Below are 22228 nucleotides of genomic sequence, written 5' to 3'. Positions count from 1 at the left end.
TTATTTAATCTAATATATAATTGCCTCCATTAGATACGACTTCCCTCCATCTATCGGGCAACTTCAAAATCCCCCCTCTATAAAACTCTTCCCCCTTCCCCTCAAAGTACGTGCGAAGTGCACTTTGGAGGTCAGCTTCAGAAGTCATTTTTTTACCATCCAGAAAATGTTGGAGGGACCTGAACAAATGGTAATCAGAAGGAGCAAGGTCGGGACTATACGCAGGATGACTCAAAACTTCCCAGCCAAGCTCACTCAATTTTCGCTGAGTAGTTAAAGATGTATGCGGCCGGGCGTTATCATGATGAAAGACAATATTTCGCCTGTTGACCAATGCTGGTCGTTTCGAACGTAGCTGGGTGTTTAATCTGTCGAGCTGCTCGCAGTACTTATCGGCGGTAATGGTCTCGTTTGGTCCCAAAAGCTCGTAGTGTATGGGGCCACGAACGTCCCACCATATACTGAGCATTCGCTTCTGCTGATGAATAGACGGCTTTGCTACCGATGGACCCGGTTGATCTCGATGAGTGTAGGCTCGTTTCTTCGCTACGTTTTCGTACACAATCCATTTCTCATCGCCAGTTACCAATCGATTCAAAAAAGGGTCGTTTTCGTTCCGTAAAAGGTTAGCGGAGCAAATTCTCACTCTATCGGCCAGATTTCGCTGAGTCAGTTCGTGCGGTACCCACTTTGTGCTCTTCAAAACATATCCAAGACGCGTAATGGCTACTGCTACTCCTGATTTTGATACACCGAGATCCTCTGCAAGCACACGTGTCGAAAGAAAAGGATTCGCTTCCAGTTTGTTGCGCAGGATATCGTCGTCAATCGTATAGGGTCTTCCTGAGCGAGGTTCATCTTCAAGTGTCAGGTCTCCGCTGTAGAATTTTTCGAACCAATCGTAAACTGTCCTGCGCTTTACCTTTCCTTCACCGAATACCTTCGACAAATTTTCAATCGCCTTCGGCACCTTCGTCCCCATTTGAAACTCGTACAAAATGCAATGACGAAAATGTACTTTGTCGAATTCCATGTTTATCCTTGAATATCCTTCACAACACTGATCCTTCAAGGATAATTTACCATGCATTTTATAGTTAGGACTCTGACCTTTCCATTGGGATATCACATGTTGTACCTGCTGTTTTGGTTTGTCTGCTAATTGCTTTTTAATTGTCACATTAATATTTGTGCGAAAACTTTGTGGACAACCTGATACATAGATTCCTTTGCTGGCTAATCTTGGATAGGTCATTAGTGTTTGTGTGTACCTTATTTAGAAATTAAAACTACCCATCATAAGATATGATCAAAAATTATTAGAATACTAGCGACGAAACTTGGGTTTACAAGCATGACTTCAAAACAAATTAACAATCATACGAGTAGTGGCACTGTGAAGACAGGCAAGAATCAGACCCCAAAAATACCAAATACATTAGAAAGTAAATGCTATCTGTTGGGTTAGGCAGTCAATCAGAAATGGTACAAGTCATTATTAAAGTGATGGACCAATACTCCATTGTCTGTGGTGATAAGGTGCCGCATCGAACTCGAATAATACCAATTATTTGGCAAAGCAACAGGCAAATATCATTAAACAACCACGATATTTGCTTGATTTGGCTTCAAGTTTTTTTTTTTTTTTTCAAAAATGAAAATAATTCGTTCAAGGAAATAGGTTTCAGTCTTCTGAATAAACTAATTTCACTTTTGATCACAAGTAATAGTGAGTGCTTTAGATTATGGTGTTCCTCCTTTCTTCTAATGTTATCTAGCTTCCCAGAAGAAGTGAACTTAAAATGAGTTTGGACTTACAATTCTTGCACATTATTCTGTAGCTAAGCAAAACAGAAATTGCGACAACTTAAATGCAAGATTGGTGTAATGACCTGGACTAATGTCGATTATTTGTGACACTGTAAAACCATTAACCAACCCCGTATTGCTCTATCTTCTCTAATAATTAGCAACGCGCACTTTAAAGAGTAGCGGAATGTAGCACGCATTTTAAGCGGCTTTCTGACTTGAAAATGAATTGATATAGCTTTGTTGGCTTTATGCGTGACAGTGCTCTTTGCACAGATACTCCCGTTTAATCAAAGCTTATTTCGCTGTAATTCCTAATATTTCACGTGACAAACGGAGGTTTCCATGTAACGTTCCAGAATCACGTTCTAAATGCGGCTGTCGCTAGATTTTAAGGTCAGCTGCCTATGATTTGATGAAAATGAAAATCATCTGGGAAGTTTTGTTGTTGTTCACTTTTTGTGCTTTCGAATATGGCATCGATGTTCAAAGCGTCTTATAAGCTTTGCTCGGAGTTAATGCGTCAATAGAATGAGTGAATGTATTACATGTGTGCCTCGTGATGCAGGCTTTACGAAATTGACAAATGTGACGGAGCATTTATCAAGTTATAATTACTTAAGGTAACGGGGACTTATTTGCCTGGTTCATTATTGGATGGGAATCGATTAGAATTCATTGCTTTCCAAGTTGTTAAGAATAGTTTGTTATCTAAATCTGAATTTTAAATTCGGAATCAAACGATTTTTATAATTTTCATGATCGATGTACATCCTCTGATATATTCTTCCTTAATCTTATTACCATCTATTTCATTATGAATAACACTATTTCGTCCCGTTATCGATTTTCGCGGAAAGTACGAACAAAAATGAAAACACGATTGCAATCGCGGTTCGAATACAACGTTGAATCACTCGGTCCAGTTCATTGGTTCTATGATAATATATAATCCTGATATAATGAAGATTAGCTTATAATATATTATGTATATCATTTACTGCCGATACATTGTATTTAAGATCAACATAAATTCGCTTTCATGATTGAAAAAGGAACCAACTCAATTAAAAAAAGTTGCTAAAAGTCCAGAAGAATTAAAAATTTTATTGAAGAGAATGGTGGAAGATTGACTGATCCTTTCCGAAATTAACATGGATTTTTTCTTCTTGATAAGTCTTCAGCTCTTTGAAAACACTCCCACAGAATGTCATGAGGTAGCGCAATCGTTAACACTATTCACAGCAAGATACGCCGCGAAGTTCTGCTGACTATTTTTAAGAGAACACGAACATTTCGTAATGATACCTCAGTTCACTTCAAATACGTTTTTTTTTCCAATATCGTTCTACCAATGTAATCAAATTACTTTTATTTTTGTAACAAGCATTCTCATTTTCTCCATTAAATTGTTGACAATAACAATATTAAATTAAATCACTTAATGTCGTGTTCTTCGCTTTGTTACAGTTTGCTCACACATATGTATATGCCAGTTTTCAGAAGTCGTTGCCTGATTGGGAAGAATTTAGATTTCGAGATGCTTGTTATCGAAGATGACACCGTTCAATGGGTTGGGACTAGGAGCTCTTGGCTCAATTAATCGATTAGTTAGTCGTGTTTATTCTAATCATTATTTGTCAATCATTCATCGAAACGCTGGTTAATTGTACGAAATATATATATACATTCTATGAACGAATTGTCAATTTCTAAAAAAAAAAATTTCGATTAATTTAATCATAATTCCAAACTAGCCTTTTGATCATTAGTCATGATTAAAAATTGACAATACTTTATTGCTACGATCACTGATCGACGGTTAATGATTAAGTTAAAGCAAGTTGTGAGGTCAAGCAAAGCAAAAACGGCTGCAATTCATATTACGAATGATTTTACAATGTAATATGAGTTGCAAGTCTGACTGGCGAGAATTTTCCGAAGCGACTAGGCATCATTTTGAAAGAAGAAATTCTGTTTGTCTGTCACATGCACTTTGAACTCATCATTGCTCTTTTGGTACTACAGTAACCTCCCGAAATAGCGAACAAGATAAAACAATGTGCTCGCTGTTTCGAACTTATTATTTCGAAACCTTATTTTGAGAGGGATATTGCAAAATATATATAAGAAAAGCTAGAAAAAAATGAAGTCTTCATTCTTTTTTATTGTAACTACTTTTTGTATAATAAAGTATGAAGTATTTCTCGAAGAAGGATGTTGAAAAACAGGTTCTCGAGATTGTAAAATTACAGCGTTCTGTCGTAAATTTCTTAGAACTATAACTTCCACCACTTTCAATTACATGTTTTTTATACGTCTTGTATTTCTTCCGATAATGATTTCGTTATGTGGATAGCATTTTGCTCCATAAATTGGATCAAAGTCGTCAGGTTTTGTCGCAAAAACGTTCGAATATCACCACGTTCGTTTGCAGTTTACTCGCATAGGATTGTACGGGGCGATATCCAAAAGAGAAAAAGTCTTAACTCAGATACTTTACTTTTTGAAAGCGTTCCAATCTGAACTCAATAGCAATTTTATTTCACAGAAGGTTTTACCTTTGGTACAAAAAATAATAATGGCAGTCATCCGCGAATTGGTCAACCTTCTAACATCCCAGAGGTCGCGAGTTTCACCAATGAAAAAGATTTTTGATGGTTTGATAAATTTAAATCTTTTTTTATGTTTAAACAAGTCGGGAAACCGGAAGCTGGGCGCTTCAGGTATGAAAGGTTTTGTTTGTTTCTTGTGTGCGTATATTTGAGTGGAGAACTATCCCATTTGTACATAGCCCGTTCAGAATATGCATTTAGCATATCAGATTTAGTACTTCGGGTTGTAAATTTACACGGTAGGGCAACTTTGAGCTACTGCAACTTTGTTAATAATAGTATGATTTTGATCAAACTTGGAGATAATATGCTTCATATTATATTTTATACTACTACTTTTATAACTCTGACATAAACTTAAGGGGGGTTTTACTCAATTTTCCCAAAAATACGGTAATATACTATTATTAACTTAATTTGAACAGATTTTACACCCCCCTTTTACATGTATGGGGACCCCCCTAACTCTCAACGTAGGAAGATATTACTCACTGCGTGTCTGGGGGTCCACAGTTCCCACCTTCTCACCAAATTTCGTGTCAATCAGTATAGCCGTTTCTGAGAAAAGTGCCTGTGATAGACAGACAGACAGACATTGAACCGATTTTAATAAGGTTTTGTTTTACAAACAAAACCTTAAAAAGAGTCATATCAAGCCAAACATTTCTCGTGTTTCACAAGAGATTTCTTTCAAATGGGAATTACTTTCTTTTGATTTGGCTTTTATCCTATCTCCACTTAGCAGTTTTTTTTCGGCTGTTGCTTCACACTCCATTCTATTAATGCCTTTTCTATTCTTGATTGCTCAACTTTCCGTAAAAGTGTAAACCTTAGAAGGTTTCTGATCCTACGCACTGAAGATTTTGACAACTGATATTCTTGCGAGATCGAAAACACGATCAACCTTTTGTTCAGTCACTCAAGGGTGAAGAAATTTATCCACTTTTTCAACTCATGAAACAAAGATTCAAAGCCATACTCCGGGTGATTTAAGGACACGATTGGAACATGTTGCTATGTCTATTGTGCAATCAAATAGACACAGTTATTGCATTATCAATAAATGTATATTGAAAATATACACAACTTATTTTCTAGAATATTTTTGAAATCTACGTACTACGTACGTATGTATTTATATAGCAAATTCTGGTCATTCCCATATATTTTTCACAAAAGTATTATAATTTTCAACTATTTAATTGTAAGTTCATTGTGCCAAGGCGACCATCTAAAGGTGGACCTAAATCTAAAAGGGGATCATCATAGGTGTACTTATGGAGGTGTTTTGAAATATCCCTTTCGGTTTTTATATTCTTATTTCACTTAAAATTTGTAAGTTTAATATTGCAATTTCATGTGATAAAGGGGTGGTATCGATATTAGTCGATATATTAACGGCATTGAATTCGCTTTCGTTGTCGAAAATCTGAAAATACTATATAGATTGCTCAACCCAAATCAAGTTGAAATTATTCCGCGTCAATATTCTTTTTGCGGCGTAATAAAAGAGAAGCACATGGAAAGCGGTAGCCATTGTTTCTCAGAAGCTCCAAATCTGATCCGACGCGAAAAACGAACGAAAAACTACTTCAGCGTACGGATGAGATATCTGTAGACGTAGTGTGCAGAAGGTGAAGGTGAGTCTCATACACTATAAAAAGGCAACAGCTTCACTTGTGCTATGCTCGGGGATACGCTGAACGTAGACAAGCTATATAGGCTACTAAGGAATCCTAAACATAACACGATAACGATGGCGCGTAGTCATTGGTGACGCGATGTGTCCGATACTGGGGTGAATGACAACCATATATTTTCTTGTAGCTTCGTATTCAATCTGTTGTTCTTTAGCCATTTTCCGGACTCGGATGGCATTGTTCCAAAATAAATAGCTGTTTTGAGAATGTCAGTGGGGCTAGTGACTTTTTCTCAAACACTAGTCAGAAGAAGTTGGCGAACATATGATTCATGAAAAATACTTCAAAAACTAATTAGATATCCTTTGCGTTTGATGACTTCTACTAAGCGCGTAGGAATGGAATTTATTAACTTTATTGTCTCTTTAAGACGTTATTTTGCTTCATTCTCGATTAATTATGTCCTTAAGCATTTCTTTAGATGAAATATTGTGGTCTCGAATTTTAGACTCTTAATAAGTCCCAAAGATGCTCAATAGGATTGAGGTCTGGAGATTGTAGGGGTGGAACATTATATAACAGCCAAAGCTTAACAATTTCCGCAGTGTGTTTTGGGTCGTTGTCGTGCTGACACATGCACCCATTTTCCGGACCCTATTTTGCAGCACTTCGCATCAAATTGACTCGATAAAGTTATATTACCTATTCCACTACTTGCCATACACCCCCACACCATAACGCTACCACCGCCGTGTTTGACAGTGGGTACTAAAGCCTTTCTTTTAGGGTTTTGATGCACTTTTTTGAAAATGTGACGCCTTCTACGTTCACTCAACTTAGCGGAGCGTTCAGAACATGGCATTGATGCGATAAGGACGTTGTTTTGATTTATTAATTTATACGTTCCCTAACATTCTTATCACGTTGAAATGAAGGTTTTGATCCTGGTTCTAATAATCTTCAAATTTTAGGAAACAAATCAATTCTAGAAATACAATTCTACTTTCAATTTCCCCTGTCTTACGTCCTCTTAATAATCACCTTTTATCTCTGTCATTATTTTAACAATAAATTTTCTGACACCATCTGCGTTAGAAACATTGGCAAATCATCATTTCCATTCACTAATTGCAACTTTTTGAACTTGACCGATCTTGAATGGGTATATATATATGCTTTGGCAAATCTGTGAACATGTCGTCGCATTTAACATTCTAAAATAAGAACGAATCACCAAGGCAACTTCCCGGCGAGAATTTTTATGAAAATATAAAATATTTTGAAGACGAAGGCGGGATATTATTATAAGATTGGATTTTTTTCTGAAACTTTCTTTATAGGCTAGCGTTTACAATTTCCAAAGAAATCTAAATGTATTTGCTTATGAGGAGCGCATGATGACTTTCCGCAGTTGATTAATATTATAGAACAGGATTTTAAACTTTTGCAAGTTTGGTGTATTTAACAAGTACATTATAGATTACTAACATTATTCAAAAAAATTGTGTGTTTAGGAATGGGTTGTTCTGAGCCCGTCATCAGGTCCGTAAACTAGCGCGATCCTGGATTAAGTAGATGACGAGGTCATTCTTAAACAAAAAAATATTGTATTATTAAAAAGTATTGTATTAGCTCAACAAAAAGAGCTAGATGCCATCTGTGTGTGTGCTTTCGGTCAAACTGCTCCGCAGGCACAGGCGCTAAGACAGCGTCTGACGAGATCGCCTCTGCCGGGTGATCGAAACCGACCAAGCCTTTTTAATTTATAACATTATTCGTTCCTTAAGGCGACAAGAAATTCTAATGCAGGGCAATTTCTAGTTCCTTACGAAGCATACATCCTCTCTAAAGAAAAAGCCAACTGTATCCTTTATAACGTGCATTAGCCACTTGTTTACAGTTGTATATTTATACCACCTTCTGAACATTTTTGGAAGCCTATTTATATACACACAATAATTAAAATATTGCTTTGAGAGTAATGAGATGATAATCCTAGCTGCGTATATCAGTTATGATGGCTGCCTATGAAAATCGATAATACTCCGTTTATAGATAAACACACATTGTTTGGGATGGCTGAGCGATAAATGTTTGGAAACAATCAAAAACAGCTAAATCATGGCATCGCTTTGACGTCAACGTTATCGCGAAGCATTTCTTATAGATGTATAGTTGAAGTAGTGCATATTCAGATCTGTTGGTTTTCCGAATATTATACGATTCTTTGGATTTTTTCCTAAATTACGTCTTCCTCTACATGAACAAAGAAAAGTATTGGCTACGTAGCTTTGACGATTAAAAAGCAAGATTTTATTTTCGACCTTGCCTTTTCTTAATAACGTGGTAGTTTGCTTACTGCAAGCCGGCGAATTTTACGAAATGTTCATTGATCATTTCGACTACAGTGACATGTAAGCATGAATCATCCACTATGGCCGCAATATTCTGTTTGTGCTCTTTCAACAACATCTAGATTATTTCTCCATAATTCTATTTGCCAAAGATTAGCCCAGTATTACCCGACCTTTGGATTGTTCTGATTCATTTGGTCGTTTAACACGGCGATTCTATTCCAATTTAGGTTTCATTGTCATCTCTCCACACAATGCTCTGGGGCTATTGCGGCTGGTGGGGTTCAATTCTTCTGATAATTTATTATTTGAACATTGACCGACTCACAGAGATACAGTTTTAGTGATGAAATCCGAGAAAATTAATCGACATTCAACATTACTGTACATAACCGGAACATTAAAAGTAGTTACCGCAGGTCAACATAGAAAAATTTTTTTGTTAACATTTGAGGACCTTTGAGGACGATACAACGATTATGGCAGTCATCGAATTTTTCGATACCATTTTTCTGGTATGATTTGTCTTTAGCCCCAATTTCGCCGACTACCTGCTCATCGGCGGTAAAATTTCATTCTAGCGAACATCCTTTTGGGGTTTGAGACCAGGAAAGAGTTCTGGAAAAAAGACTAAATTTTGTTCTTGGCAGACAAACACTCGTTGAGACAACTGGTCCTCGAAATACCGGCATATGAGTAATAAAAACTTTTTATTGGGCATTTAGAAAACAAAATTTAGTTTTTTGACCATAAAATGGGCCGAAAAAACAACATATATATCAAGAAATACGAAAAGGGCGGGGGGACAGATCGGGAGAATTCGGTGGATACGCAAGCAATTCGACCCCCATTTCATGCAATTTTGCCATCATTTTCATTGATTTGTAGCACGGTGCATTGTATTGATGAAAGAGCATTTTATTTTTCTTCAAATGCGACTGTTTTTCCGCGATTTTATCTTTCAAACGCTTCAATAACGTTATATAATAGTCTAGTCGCCGTTTATGGTTTTCCCCTTCTCAAGACAATCGATAAATATTATACCATGCACATCCCAAATTACTGATGCCATAGCCTTGCCAATGGACTGTTGCGTTTTTTCACGCTTTGGAGGCGGTTCAGCACGTGCACTCCACTCTGATGACGATCGTTTTGATTCGGGTGTGAAATAATGGATTGTGAACTCGCGCGGCATCCATTTTAAACAGAGTTTTCGCATACCCAAACATTAATGCACGATATGTCCAACACGTTCCATTGATATCTTTAGAGCGTCAGCTACCTTGATCAACTTCACTTTGTGGTCATCTAAAATTATTTAGTGGACTTTTTGTTATTTGCGTCGATAAGAGCCTCCTTGGGCCGTCCACTGCGTGCATCGTCCTCGGTGCTCATTTCGCCTCGTTTAAACTTAGCAAACCACTCTCAGCGTTTGATTTTCCTGATGCAAAGTCCGAATCATGTTTATTAAGCCAAGCCTTAGTTTCAACAGTTTTTTTTTCGCCAAAAAGCAATGCTTTATTAATACGAAATTCTTTTTATCCATTTTCTCCAAACTAAGAAAAGTTCTCACTCAAATTGGCCTCTCTCAAAAACTAAGACCGACCGCTGTCAAATTTGTACGTATGTTTTTTGAAGATTAGGGTTAACTAAAAATCTGGGTTTAATACTTGTAGCGCCGTTTCAGCCCAACTTTTATTGATATGCTTTTGAACAATTAAACATATGCGTCAGTGTGCAGTAGACGCAATGTTTATTTAGGATGAGCACAAAATCTGTCTTTAATATGTAAATATATCTTGAAGTTTGGAAATATATGAAGAAATGTTTTGAATTTTTAGCTATGTACGTATTGAAAAAGTGCATAGAAATGAACACGTAATTTTCTACACGAAGCGTATTCCGACTTCTTTACATTAATTTAATTAAATGTGTCTTAGGCCTTATAGTTTTGTCATAACTTAAATCAAATTTTAGTATACTATCTAGAAGTGTTTTAGCACTCTTTAGTTTGGAATTTTTTCTCTCTTGCATTAACTGATGCATTTTTTTATCTGTAATAAAATTGTAATCGATTTTAATTATTCCCATCTTTTTTTCCAGGTCCGCTTCAATCTCAAGCCCGAAATTCATGTAATGTACAAATGGAATTTCGCATACCGGGCAGCGCGAAAAGGTCATTGGGAAAATTTCGCACGTGATCGCGATCGGTTCAAGAAGCGCATCAGCAATTTGGCTAACATTATTAATCCTGTACTAGATACTCAACACCGTGAAAAGATCTACGGGTCAAGATTTTGTGATAGCGATGACAATGGTGCATCCTCCAAGTGCACAGAAACAGAGAGTAGTAACACATAAATAAATTCCATTTAGATACAGAACCTTGTTATTGTAAATATTGCAAAAAGATAGAAACTACTAAGGATATAAATGCACCGAATAATGCGAATATTGAATGGAAATCGTCGAAATGAATACGAAACGAATAACAAACATCTGAGATTATTGTATAAATTACTAAATGATTGTACATAAAAAGAAAACTGCTGCATAAAAACGAAGTAAAAGTGGAAGCCTCTTTTGATGTTTCCCAAAAAAAGAAGAAAAAAAATCCAAACAATTTTACATGAGAGAAAATTGAATCTTTTTTAGTAAAAATTTTAATGTTGCACCTAACCTAGTTTTCTTTTTTCTCCTTTTCATTTACTTTTGTTTGTGCAACAATTAGTCTTTACATATTATATTCTTCACTCTTTGTTCGAAGCATAGACCTCCTGTTTGTTTTCATCTAGAAATAATAGCGGAGATCATATGAAAGATTTACAGAATATATATTTTGCACTCTTTATTGACTGGTATTATTTGGTTTCTTTAAATTTTCTATATTTAAATGCACAGTTTTTCTTTTAATTTTCGCAACTATAAATTTCTAAATGGAAATAATACCGTTTTAAATATATAAATATTTTTTTTTATTTAGAATATAGCACGCCACTATAGTTGTAATTGTAAATTTATAAGTGAGTAAAACTATTCTGAAAATAAAAAAAAAATTGAAGAAAAAAATATATTGAAGTAAGAAAGGGAGTTATTATTTATAATTGTAAATGTATAGTATTTATGGTTTAGCGACTAACGAGCTTTGTAAATTATAGTGATAATGTATAGTTCATATTTCAAATTATCTATTTTATTGTTGGAATAAAAGGCTGTATTTGCCTCCATGAGACTACAACAGCAAATTTCTGTGTTTCATAACGGTGCCCAACTCCACCTCGCCTCATTTACTTCGAAAGTGAATCCCCCATTGGAAAACTGTTCTCCACAAGAGGGTAACTATTTGCCATTCAATTTAATGTTATTTTCGAAGCAGCGGCACTTCAAAGTGCAAGATGAAAGGGGAGGCTACCCTGGCGGATCAACTATTTCACATTTTCGATATGTTACCTATTTATGTGTAACCCCGTTTTATTTCTACCTACCCAAAACAACATGCAACTTGGTAAGAAAGTAACAACTTGTTAAAATTTTGTTTAAGAATTGACGGATTTCCTTGATTCTTAAACAACATTTTAGTTTAATCTCAGCCGGCTTAGGCCTAACAATTTTACAAGGCGGTTTTGTGTTCATTATAATTCATACACATGTGTTTTTGAATTAATATAAAAGAGCAAATACCACCTTGTAACCACTTCGGTCACGCTGCTCCCAAAGCAGAGGTGAAGCAGCGTCTGATGAGTTGCCTCTGCCCTGGCCGGAACCGCAAGTCACAAACAAGTTGGTATTCGCAGAATTGAGATCCTGTTTAAAAAAGGCATACTTCGAAAGAGATGTAAAAAGAAAGCAATTATAAAAGTGCGTGGAGTCAGTAAGTTCATGCATGTCCTCCTAACCAAGTTTAAAGCTCGCAAAAAGTTAACAATATCTTCGCAAACTTGGCAGCGTGGCGATTGACGGGGTAGGGTGCTAGACTTTCAACTCTTTGTTCTATGTGCGAAATCCAATCGTCGTCGATGATTTCTCTACTAAATAAAACTGAAGGACAGTTTCACTGAAAATGAAAAAAGAATGGGGAAAACACCGATACAGGCATAGAAACTGTGTGGATGCCTTATACTTCACAAGGAAGTGAATAGGCGTTATATACCTCCAAGCTCAAAAAGTAGGTTCTTGTTGTGAGTAACACTGCAAAATTTATATTTCTAAGTTTGGTAAGCTGATTGCTATTTTTTGTATTAGGTTGTTGTCGGATTTCACAATGAAGTGAATTTTATGCGATTTTGATGTGTCAAACTGTGGTGGTATTAAATAATAGTGTATAAATAGTTAAGGTATCATTTGCGTGTCAGGATATACTGACGTCTTCTACACCGATGGCTTAAAGACAAAATGGTTCTGGAGCAGGAGTCTACCTCTCGAATAAAAACGAGAAGTGGGCGTTCCTTTTGGGACAATACACAACGGTTTTTCAGGCTGAAGTGTATGCGATCATAAAGGCTGCAACCTGGATGATTGACGAGCGGTTGAAGGGTAGGCGCATCGCAGTCTGTAGCGATAGTCAAGTTGTATTGAGGGCTTTGAATAGTATTTTGATCAATTCAAAAATCGTTCAGGAATGTAGAAACCGATTGAATTCTGTTTCCAGATTCAATATGGTGGATTTACTCTGGGTACCTGGTCATTGTGGTGTAGAAGGAAATGGAATCTTGGATGGGTTAGCAAAAGAAGCTTCAACTTTCCCCAGCCCGGACCGGAATCAGCAATTGGGATGTCGGTAGCATTGGCTGATGCTGTTATCAAAAACTGGGAACAAGCTTCCTATAATGGCAGGTGGCGAAGCCTTAATGCTGCTAGACAGACCAAACTTTTCCTGTCAGAACCAAACAAACATACTGCAAAGTTTATCCTGTCGAAACGCAGGAAGACTTGCAGAAGTATTGTGGGCATTCTGACTGGCCATAATTCACTAGCTGGGCATATGTTCAGAATAGGAATTATCCAAAATGATACGTGTCCATCGTGTAATGAGGAAGCGATTTTTGGTGCTAATGTGCTTCAATTGCAGCGGATAGCATCACATTCACTAACGAAAATCCTGCGATACATAAACGAATCCGGAATATTCCGTTAGACGGGGGAGTCGAGTATAATGAACCACTAAGGTCTGAGTACTCAGAAGCTTTGCCTCTCCCCCACCTCAAACACACACACACATAAGGTGTCATTTCAGTTTTAATAGCCCTTGTGCTTAGAGGAATAAAAATGAAAAAAACATGGAGGCGAGTGAAAAACGCATACCTTTCCTTTGTGAGTTACAACTTGGTCACAACACAGCGGAAGCAACCAGAAACAGTTGCAGGGCATTCGTCGCTGATTAGCACAACGGCTAGATATCGATGACACTCCAAAACAAGCCGAAATCAAGTCTTCATCCGAAGAAGATAAAGGAGACTGTTTGATGGTTTGCAAGCGAAGTTATCCACAATTATTTTTTGCAAAGTAGTGAAAGGATTAATGCAGAGAAATACTGGGCGTAACTCGATGAAACGCATCGGAAATTGTGTATTTAACGGCTTAGATTGCTCAAGAGAGAGTGATACTGCTTCATGACAATGCACGACCTCATAAATCCAGAATAATGGCTCAAAAATTAAACGACTAGTAGTATGAGAACCTGGCTCGTCCACCATATACCCAGTTCCCGCCAACCGACTAGCAATTTTTTAAAATTTGCTCCACTTTTAGGCGGAAAAACAATTTAGCAAGCAATTATCAAAATTGCGTTCGAGGAATTTCTTCACACTAGGAAGTTGGGATTCTCCGAAGCTGGCATAAATGCTCTTGGGAGAAATGCGTAGAATGCGTTGGCGATTATTTTGATTAATAAAATTTATTTTCATAAGTTTTCGTCAGTTCTCGGGACAATATCCGTCCTGCATTTGAAGAGAAATTAGGCGTTAGTAGCTTAAGAGAAAATGCCCAAAGATGTGCTCATTAGACTGCTAGTAGAAGCGACGCTTTACCGGATTATCAGAGGGAAGATTAGTACATGTTTGGTTAGATATAGGCTCGGGCACATGCATCTCGCTGCAGATACGTTGATCGTTTGGAAGCCTAATGTATCATTTCCCGGAACGGATAATGGTTCAGTATAGAGATCAAGAAGTTATGGTATTGGGTTTTAAATGTTAGACATCCATGTATGCATCTGCTTCCCCTCTTAAATAAGGGTGGAAATCCACCTCATGTCATTGAATAAGTCGAATCCAAAGCAAAAAGCGAGATTCATGATCACAGGTATCGAGGCGATAATATAACGAAAACTGGTATATAAGGTGTAAGACAGAAACTACTCAACGCCCTTTGTGCAACCGGCTACCGCTGTGGATTACGATGCTCCTGCCTTTCAATCGCTCATTAAACATCCAGGTTGCCACCTGCCTGAATACCGTTGCATATTGTCCCAAAGCAAAAGCCCACTTTTCGTTTTTAGTCGAGGGGTAGACTCCTACTGGAGAACCCTGTTCTGTTTTTAAATCATCGGTGTAGAAGACCGTACTATACCCTGCAATGCATTCTTTGGATCTTTCCCAGTTTTTTTCTGGGCTTGGGCCAATTTTGTATTTTTACCTAACAAATGTGTGGGGATTCGGAAATTAGAAAGCATTAGGAAAGTAGGATTCAGTTATTTTTCCAATATCTTGTCTTGTGGTCTTTCAGAATTGTGTACAGGAATTTCCGCACTCGCAAGTATGTCGATTTCCAACAACTCCCGTAATGTGAGGAACTGGAAATACGACAACGCTCGGTCTAATTTTTCCAGAATATGGAAGAGGAAGGTTTGGTAGAAGGAAACTTCAGCCGCAAAATAGTAGGGATTATGAACTAAATCCTGTCTGTCAGGGGTTGGGAAGCCGGGGATGTGGACGTAACTGGTCTAATAACGATATGTGGAGACGGATCTATGCGACTCAAACACCGCGAACCTGGGAAAGCTCCAAGTCAACGACAAGGAACCCTGGACCTTGCTGTGGTTATCTACCAATACCAAAATAATGGTAAGAAGAGGAACGTCATACCCTATGATTCTCTGTGTCCCCCGTCGATGATAGAATTAAGGAATCTAGTAGTATTTCCAGGATCAAGTAGCCTTGAACTCAATAGGATAAAATACGAACGCTCAAAATATTTTTCGGGGTGAGTACCAAATGCAGTCCTAGAGGAGAGAAGCAACTTGATTTTATTACTTCAGCTGGTCTCATAACTGTGAACGTAAGGTGCCCCTACATTCGTGAGAACAAGAAAATGTATAGTAACTGACCTAACAATCTGTACTTCAAAGATGTTAGAGTTGATTAGAGACTGGCGAGTGCTAGACGAAATTTCACTGTCAGACCATCGATACTTAGAATTCCGTCTGATTATTGCAGGCGAAAAGACGGTAATACAAAGATGGGATCCTAGGAAAATGGATTGGGCAAAGTTCGATGAACTTGTTGGGAATAAAATGTAGTTTCTTAGGCGATTAAGCACGCCTTTGGTGATAGAAGATCAATTGGGAACTCTGAATCGCACACTTTTAGAGTCATTTGAAGAGAGTTGTCCTATTACCGGAGGCAAACGCAATAAAATGGTTCGCTAATCGAACGGAGAACTACTGAATCTCAGGAAGGCAACCAGATGATGTTTAGGGATTGAAAGAACTCTGAGTTTGCCATTCATCGGATCGGATCAGTTAGAAAGAAACTTTCTCCCACTGTTTTTGGTTCACGGACCTCTACCTTATGGGCCAGCAGTTTTTTTAATAAAAGTCCTTCCTTTGGTTGCATTGCTCGAAATTGCATTGACGGGACATAACATAACAAGTTGATAAGAAGATGGCTGCGGGGATTTTCGGTGTAAGTGTAGGTTTGCTCTTGTGTTGATTCTGTCGTAGCGAGCTGGTGATGTTCAAATTATTTTCGACAATTACTGACTTAAATAAACATTTTTTAATTTTTGGTAATTTTGCTAAAAGGTTCTTCTAGATTGAGGGGTTAAATTAAACCACTGTTAAAATAAGTAAGAACACCTTTTTTTTCAAACCCGCCTGAAAAAGAAAACGGCAGAAGCTATCGATACGATATTTGAAATAGTCTTTTATTACACTTTGAAGTTAACAATTTCACTTGTAAAAAAAGTGCAAAATATCGGCTGTCCCAGCCTAGCGCTGCAACAGTTTTCCGATGAAAAAAGGAATTGGGAAATCTTGGAGAAACTATCTATACATAAGCACAATATTAAAAAAAAACCGTTAGCTCCTACCGTAAAACCACGCTTCGCAAATATTCAAATCAATCGACGCTTTCGATGCAGATAGGGAGAGTGTGATGACCGGTCAGACTGAGAACCATGGTTTTGTAGGCGTTTATCTTCAGTCCAAATCTACCTGCCTCCCTTTTCAAATCCAGACCCATTTGGCCAGGGTCCATGACCCGGTGAGAGAGCAAACAGATGCCATTTGCGTAGTCTAGGCATTTGAGGAAAGATGTCATGGTCCATTGAATTCCTCCACATCGTCGAGACAGGCAGAATGATGATGAAATAATATTAGGGACAGAATTCAACCTTGTCAGACTCGACTTTGGGCCTTAAATTCGTCCTAGATTTTACCCGGATGCAGCATCTGATATTTTGCGCCATCATGTATCGTTTTGATAATAGCTATTGGGTTCTCCGGAATGCCCATCCTGCGTGGAGCATTCCAAATACACTCCCTGTTGATGCTATCGAAAGCTTTCCTGAAATCGATAAAGAGCAGGTGCAACGAAGATCTAAACTCCACGTACTATTTCAAAACGACCCGCGGGGTGTTGATGTTGTCAATGCAGGAGGATCCCGAGCGGAAACCAGCCTGCTCTCTATTGATCGCGCTTTCGAGATGTTGTTTGATGCGTTCCAGTATTATTTTAGTTATTATCTTTGCGACGACAGGGACCGCGTAGATGCATCTTCAGTTGTTACAATCAAAACGGGTCCCTTTCTTTGGGATCTTGACGATCATCTCCTTCTTCCACTCTGTGGGAAAAGCATCTAACTCCTAAAATTTCCGTACGAGTGGAAACAGCATACCTGTAGTAACTGCAGGTGCAGCGATAAATAACTCTGCGGGGAGACCGGTAATCCCAGCGACTATACTCTGTTTGATGGGGAAAATTATTTCTTTTCTGCTTGGAGGAACAATCCGTATCCGCATGTTACGGTGGCTAGCCATTTCATCTAGAAGAGTACAAACTTCAACGGATGTGATGTGGTTAAGAACCATGGTGAAATGTTCTTTCCACCTCTTCAGTTGTTCATCATCGTGGATGAGAAGTCTACCGTTGACGTTCTTCACAGGACCATCAAAAGATTTGCCGCCATATGCAAGCTCTTTCGTGGTACGGTATACACTTTTGATATCATTGCGATCTGTGGCATCATCCGCTTCCCTGACCAGCACAATAGCAATTTGTCGCTTGTCACGGCGTACATAAGCATTACGCCCACCATTACTCCCAGTGGCCAGAAGAGCCTTCAACTACTGCCTATCATCAATCCGTTTCCACGATTCTGCAGTTAGTCAGATCTTTGACGTCCCTTCTAGACGTGACCGACGACCTGCGTAGCACTCGAAAAAAGAGCACTTTTAATGGCAGCCGAATGCGCAATGATATTCTCAGGTTACTGAGTATACCTGCCGTCTGATCACCAAGCTAGCCTTCCCACTGTCGAGTGACAGCTGTATCATACAAGCGGTGGATGTTGAACTTAGGGGGTCGCAACTCCCCAACTCTGCGAGAACTGGCAGACGCAACACGCCAGCGAACGTAAGCGGCCATCAGATGGTGATCCCTATGGAGGCTGATGTCAGCACCTCTGTTATTATGCACATTCAGAAGACAACTCCGTCGGATCACTGTTTCGGCATACCTTGAAGAAAAATACCCAATTTTTCTGCGCTGGCATGTAGATTTTTTCTTTCACAATTTCGATGTACATAGTCGCTTCCATATTTCTTTCTACGAATACCACATTACAAACGCGGTCCTCCCCGCAGCAGTCACCCCACCATAGCAGTTTCCCTATTTGTCACTATATAATTAAAGAAGTCAAGAAACTGGAAGCTTGACGCTTCAGGTATAAAAGGTTTTCTGTTTCCCTATGTGAGGTGCGATGGGTGCTTGAAAGTTCCGTGTATAAGTTCTTAAAAATTAAATTGCCCTCTATTTTTTAGAAAGCCATTCAAATAAATAATTTGATGGAAAGCACTGTATTGACAATAGTCAACCTCATACACTTCACACTCGGAGTTTAATATTATAAGGAAATGAGAAGAACTTAACCGCGGTCAAAGGGTAGTATAGGTCCCAGGGCGAAACGTGGATTGGTACCCACGATGGAGCATGAAGCCTGTGAAATGGCTGCTGAACCAACACCAACAGCTCTGCTACCAAACCCTGTCTCCACCTCCACGTGGTCATCGCTGGGAGTTCCTTCTCTATGAAAAACTGCAGACGGAGAAAGATGTAGGTGAGTCTCCCGCGCCTAAAACGGGACAAAATATACCAACTGGTCCTCCAAGTTGGGGGTTGGGCACCGACCATAACAATATTTTATAGATGCGAAGTTTATTATTTCTGTGGACCATCATTGATTTCAAAGTCGACATGGCTTTATAGATTTTGTTCGCTATCCGGATTCGCAGTTGCTCCTAAAATGGCCAATTGGTTTACTTGTTCAGAATTGCAATAGTCCATTATGATGCTTTGTCTACTGCGGACTCCTCTTTGTACCTGGATCGTACACTTTATTATATCATTTTATTTATCAGCTGACTCTATTTATTAAAACATTTCATTTACATGACCTAGCTTTTATTGTCGCATTGTTAGTGTACCCTATTAGTAGATTTCATAAACAGCCAGCTTGTATTACCTGAGGTCACCATTCTGGCAACACAATCCAGTACTAAGTTGAAGACCAAGGGGGCGAAATCATCTTTTTCAAACAGCGTGCCTACGATTCATTCTTGACATTCTGTATCTTCTATGGGGGTCTTTCCAAATGCACCAATTTAGCATATTACTTTTGTTCATTGCCTCCATTTTATTTCCAATGAGACTGTGCTTCAGTTTTATTATGAGACCAGTTAATGCTGTGCGAGACAAGTATAAAGACAAGTATCCATAACGATCGGAATTTGAACTTGAGCCGACCATTGACAGCGACAGGACGGACGACATTGCGGTAAATTTCATATTTGAGACGCTCATTGATACGTCGATCACAAGGAACACTGCTTGCGGAACGCCACTTCATTCAGGTTGCGTTAATGCGTGAAGCAATTTCATAACGCAGTTCTCCATTGGCTGATAGCATTTATCCGAGATATCTAAAACACTGAGCTTTTGGCAGGTCACTGCCACTGACAGTGATTGTGCCTGTATCATGGGGATCGGTAGTCAAAATTTCAGTTTTATTCAGAACCAGTCTAAGACCGTGTTGCATGAGGTGATCATTCCATTAGATGCTAGGAAAACATCATCTACATAAAGCAATGTTTAGGGCGCTGGACGTTGGATGTCCCGTGTTACGGTGTCCATTACAAAAACAAAGCGGAGTGGAAAGAGGGCGCTTCCTTGATGAACACGAACAGAGACATGAAGCGATTTTGATACACCCGCCACACTTCGAACTTTACTTTTCGGATCGTGGTAGAGCAATTGAACCTAGCGCAAGAGTTCTTCTAGCACTAAGTGTTGGCGTAGAGTGTACCAGACGAGTTCGTGTGGTACACGGTCAAACGCTTTCTCTAGATCCAGAAATGCAATGTAAAGTGGACGATACTTCTCAAGGTGTTTCTCCATAAGTAACCGTGCAGCGTGTATTGCGTCAGTAGTTTCACAGTTCTTAACAAATCTGGCTTGAATTCAACGATTTCGCGAATACGGTTGTCAAGAATTCAAAAGTAACCGGATCGGACGGTATTTTGAACATTCTGTTGAACTACCTTTCTTTTTCCATATTGGAACTGTGGTACTTTCTTGCCAGTCAGATGGTGTTCCTTCCTGAATAACCCGGTTTAATCATTTACCGAGCGACAGTGTTGGGTCCCAGCTCCTCGCTTTCCAGAGCTCAGGTGCGATGCCGTTGTAAGTGGAGGATGAGTAAATTCTTCAGTTGAAACCTGCTCGAAGTATTCTCGCCATCGATCCGTTGCGGTTCAACTGTTGATAAGCACTGTTCTTGTCACTAAAGTGTTCAATATCCTGTGTGCGTTTATTCCGGGTTTTGGCAAGTCGATACGGATCTCTCGCGCCATCCCGAGTGTCCAGTTTATCGTAAAGATTTTTGCAATGGACCGCTCGGGTGACAGCGATTGCTTTCTTTGCTTCCCGTTTGGCATTCTTGTAAATTTGCCGTCGAGAAACTTGTGGTAGAGGCGTTTCTTTTCACGGGTCTTCATTTCAAAGCCAAGCCAAAGCCAAGTATCTCGCTTTGGGGATCGTATCTTTAATTTGGTTCTACGATTCTACCACATTCGTTATGGTTGGTGAATGCGAAAGTTAGATCATTTCTTCTTTCTTCTCACGAAATCGCCACCATTTAATGCGCCGCGGGCCAGTGCATTCCTCACGCTATTCTATTGGTGGCTTAATTCACAGGACGGCAATCAATGGCCGATGTGCCATGGTTTCATAGGGAACGACTTTGCAATCAGTGACGGTGGTAAAATGTCGGCATCTTATGAAAATATAATCGATTTACGTTTTACTGTTCCCACTATAAAATATAGGAAGGTGAGACAATCGTGTGATGAACCATGTATTCATAAATGCAAGGTCATGGGTGTCCGCAAAATCGATTATACGCTCGGCACCCTCATTGCGCGCTTCAAATCCGCTGTATTTTCTTTATCTCTTTCCCTGATCTCAGCATTTTATTTTTGATTTACTGAAGACAGTACAAAGTACGTTGCCTCAAACCCACCTCCTTTACCTGGGCTTGGGACCAGCATACTATGTTAATAGCATTATCGTCTCCAACAAATCCTTCTACATAAATCTATCCATTACGCTATCAATTCGATGTATCGGACGTACAGCTTGCTATGAAAAACAGCCCCATACCATTTTACTGCCACCTCCGCGCTTTAATGTTTTTTTGTGAACCACCTGTGAAATTTTATCTTCCGGTCTAGGGACATTCTTATTGCATCGTTACCAAACAAATTTATCTTTGTTTAGTTGCTCCAGAGGATGTTACGTCCTTTTTTTGCTGATCCACACCAGATTGTACGATTCAGTACAAATTTGCAGTGTTAAGCAAAGGAACTTTCCGGGAAACCCTACCAGGCACTTTCGCGCTTGCTAATCGTAGTCCAATAGTTCGTAATGAAACAATATTGCTAATTTTGCTAGCGTTCATCCTGGATGATTTGAACGAACCACGTTTTGCCTATTCAGCAATGTGATTGTTGGTCGCTGGTGTTTTGTTTTATACAAAATCCTAAAGGGTATAGTGCAGCTTTTAGATGTGTAAACTAGTTTTGGCCAGGTTGTGGGTTTAAATACCAGAGGTGGAAAAGGTTCTGTTGGCTAACAACAACCGAATGAATTAAGACTAATTATTATGTATGCATTTAGTGAGGCGGCAAAAGATTTTAAAATGAGCTTTTTGATTGCCGTTTGTATTGACCTTTAAATTTAGACATAATTCTCTAAATCCATAGTCAACCTTATTATCCGCATATCTGGAGTTTTGGGCGATTTAGTATTCTCTTTCT

At 38.7% G+C, this 22228-nt stretch overlaps 1 protein-coding gene across 1 annotated transcript in view; it reads left to right on the top strand.

Moving 5' to 3' along the window:
• The window catches only part of LOC119650883, a 30872-nt gene extending 19209 nt beyond the window's left edge, over positions 1-11663 (top strand). Inside the window, exon 2 of the mRNA XM_038054057.1 lies at positions 10522-11663. Coding sequence (XP_037909985.1) covers positions 10522-10779 — 258 coding nt within the window. The 3' untranslated portion in view covers positions 10780-11663. The remainder of the gene's footprint in view (positions 1-10521) is intronic.
• The last annotated feature ends 10565 nt before the right edge of the window (positions 11664-22228 follow it).

The sequence above is a fragment of the Hermetia illucens genome, chromosome 1, assembly GCF_905115235.1.
Source record: "Hermetia illucens chromosome 1, iHerIll2.2.curated.20191125, whole genome shotgun sequence".
Taxonomy (NCBI): Eukaryota; Metazoa; Arthropoda; class Insecta; order Diptera; family Stratiomyidae; genus Hermetia; species Hermetia illucens.
The sequence above is the reverse complement of the archived record's forward strand: the minus strand, read 5'-3'. Positions and strand labels throughout refer to the sequence as shown.